The sequence below is a fragment of the Trypanosoma cruzi genome, genomic scaffold (assembly GCF_000209065.1).
Source record: "Trypanosoma cruzi strain CL Brener 1047053516573 genomic scaffold, whole genome shotgun sequence".
NCBI classification, from domain to species: Eukaryota; Euglenozoa; class Kinetoplastea; order Trypanosomatida; family Trypanosomatidae; genus Trypanosoma; species Trypanosoma cruzi.
In genome coordinates, this window is record NW_001849507.1 from 99901 (window position 1) to 102069 (window position 2169).

Below are 2169 nucleotides of genomic sequence, written 5' to 3' on the forward strand. Positions count from 1 at the left end.
AAAGGAAATGATTTAATGGAACGTCTACGTGGTGTGTCAGGGATGCATGAATTGAAAAAAACGGAGGCATCGGTCAATGGAATTCCGCCTCGTAGGCCAAGCGATAAAAATGGTGAGAAGGAAACCGACAAGACGGGAGGAGAAGATGGTTCTCCTCTGGCTTCTTTTATAGCGGAAGAGAACGCACCGCTGTTTGTTGATGGTTATGGCCAGCTTGGAAATTTAGAGAGCGGTGCAGTAGAGGAATTGCCGACACATCGCAAATCGTCGGTGGAAAACCCACCGATGGAGACAAATTACTGGGATGCTCCAAGTGTTTCGAACGAACACACGCGCGATGATAACTTCGCGTCGATTTCTCGCGGTTTTGTCATGCCAAGTGTGAGGGAGGCAACTTTAACAATGCGCCGCATGCAACGTAACATTGATGGTCTTAACGCTGTGGCTGAGGAGCAAAAGCGTGAACGGCTGCAAAGACTTCGTCGCCGTGTGGATTGCACGGATGCCCTCTTGGAGGATGCCTCAATTTTGGCGGAGTACCAGCGGATAGTAGAGGACTGGGCCACCAACTACACTCAGCATGCCCGTGACCCGCTGTATGTCAGTGAGATTCCGCCTCTGTTGTTACCTGAGGCTGGCGCGGACTACCTTGCTGAGGAGTATCAACATATCCGACGTCAGCAACTGACAGAATTGATTGAAGCACGTGGGACAGATGGGTGGCACGGTGAAATAGAAGCAAAAGATCGTCGCGCCGGGAATGACAAGAGCGAACCAGACAAAAAATCCGGCAGGCGTGTCAAGGCTCTGATCGGAGCGAAGAAACTGGGGATACCCTCCAAACCACTGCGGAACCCGCTTTCTCATTTGAGCCCGGAGGAGTACGAGCGATGGGTCGCGGAGCGTGACGCCGTGTTTGCGGCTGCCAAGCGCCCGTCGTGAGTGTTTGTGGAGCAACTCAAAGTTTATTTTTGCATGAATCTTCTTTTTTTTTTTTTTTTTTTGAAGCGACCCATGTCGATGAGGGGGGCGCGTAGGGAAGAAACGTATATGGCTTACTTTAAGCATTTAGAAAATAGGGAACCGGCGACGTTATGTAAAGAAAAAAAAGTTTGAGCGCTAAACTAAAGCCTCCCTGCCGCACACCGATGTATCTTTCTATGCTTTTTTGTATGTATTTTTATATGTATCCATTTTTTTTAGTTGTGTTTTGCTACGTGTTGTGTTTTTTTTTTTAATCCTTTACTCCATGGCATCCTGACTTCTTCCATCCCTTTTCTTTGGGGGGTGGCCTTTGAATGGCACCTCATGGATTAGGCGTCGCTCTCTTTTATTTCTTCAATTGTCATCGAATTTTTATTTGTTTTTGCATTTCTAATACTTTTCTTTATTACTATTATTATTTTGGTGTGTCTCTTCCGAGGAAGCAGACGCGCACACAGTAAAGGTATTCACGAACAGGAGGCTTTTTTTGTATTTGCATGCCAAATAAAAGAGAGGATGTCCGAATACTCCGAATGGTTGGAGGCAGCTGTTGGCATGGGGGCATTGGACGAGGCAACGGATCAGGACACTTTGCAGCAGGCCACAGTGCACCAGCAGAGACGCGACGCCGTGCTGTGCCTTATTGACTGCCAGCTCAGCATGTTTCAGGGGAGAAGTTGTTCCAGTGACCCTGGCGAAATCAGCCGGATAGGTGCCGACAACACTTCCGGGGAAGATTCCACTCCCGCAATGCTGAACTCAGTCGCCACCTCGGGCTGCTCCAAAGGGAGGAACGCCACAATGCAAAAACAGTCGACAGATGTTTTTTTTTCGTCAGACGTGGGCGGCGAGGGCGTGGAGAGGAGAATACCGGCGGGCATGGCGACGGGAAATGAAAAAGGCACGGACTCTGAAGTGACAGGAAACCGCATCAATAATACCCCCTTCCGGGACGCTGTGCGCTGTGTTCTGAAACTGTGCCAGGACAAAGTTCTGATGAGCGACAAGGACTTGGTGGCTCTGGCCCTTTACAACACGAATAAGAGACATAACATCTATGAATTGCCCGGCCTTTATATTGTTCACCCCTTTTCTCTTCTCAGCGTTCAGTCTGTGCGGGAATTGGAGGGACTAGCGGCTTCAGGAGATGTATCCTCGATGATGTATGAGGAGTTCAAGAAAAAT

The 2169-nt window shown here is 48.9% G+C and overlaps 2 protein-coding genes across 2 annotated transcripts, besides 1 other annotated feature; both read left to right on the forward strand.

Moving 5' to 3' along the window:
- Positions 1-942, forward strand: Tc00.1047053442495.10 (hypothetical protein, conserved; the record flags this gene model as incomplete). The annotated part of the gene is made up of 1 exon (XM_797538.1): positions 1-942. A coding segment is annotated over one exon (942 nt), but the record flags the coding sequence as incomplete, so codon positions are not given.
- Positions 1-2169: a sequence feature (heterozygous, Esmeraldo-like haplotype).
- On the forward strand, positions 1501-2169 carry Tc00.1047053442495.19 (KU70 protein, putative; the record flags this gene model as incomplete). The annotated part of the gene is made up of 1 exon (XM_797539.1): positions 1501-2169. A coding segment is annotated over one exon (669 nt), but the record flags the coding sequence as incomplete, so codon positions are not given.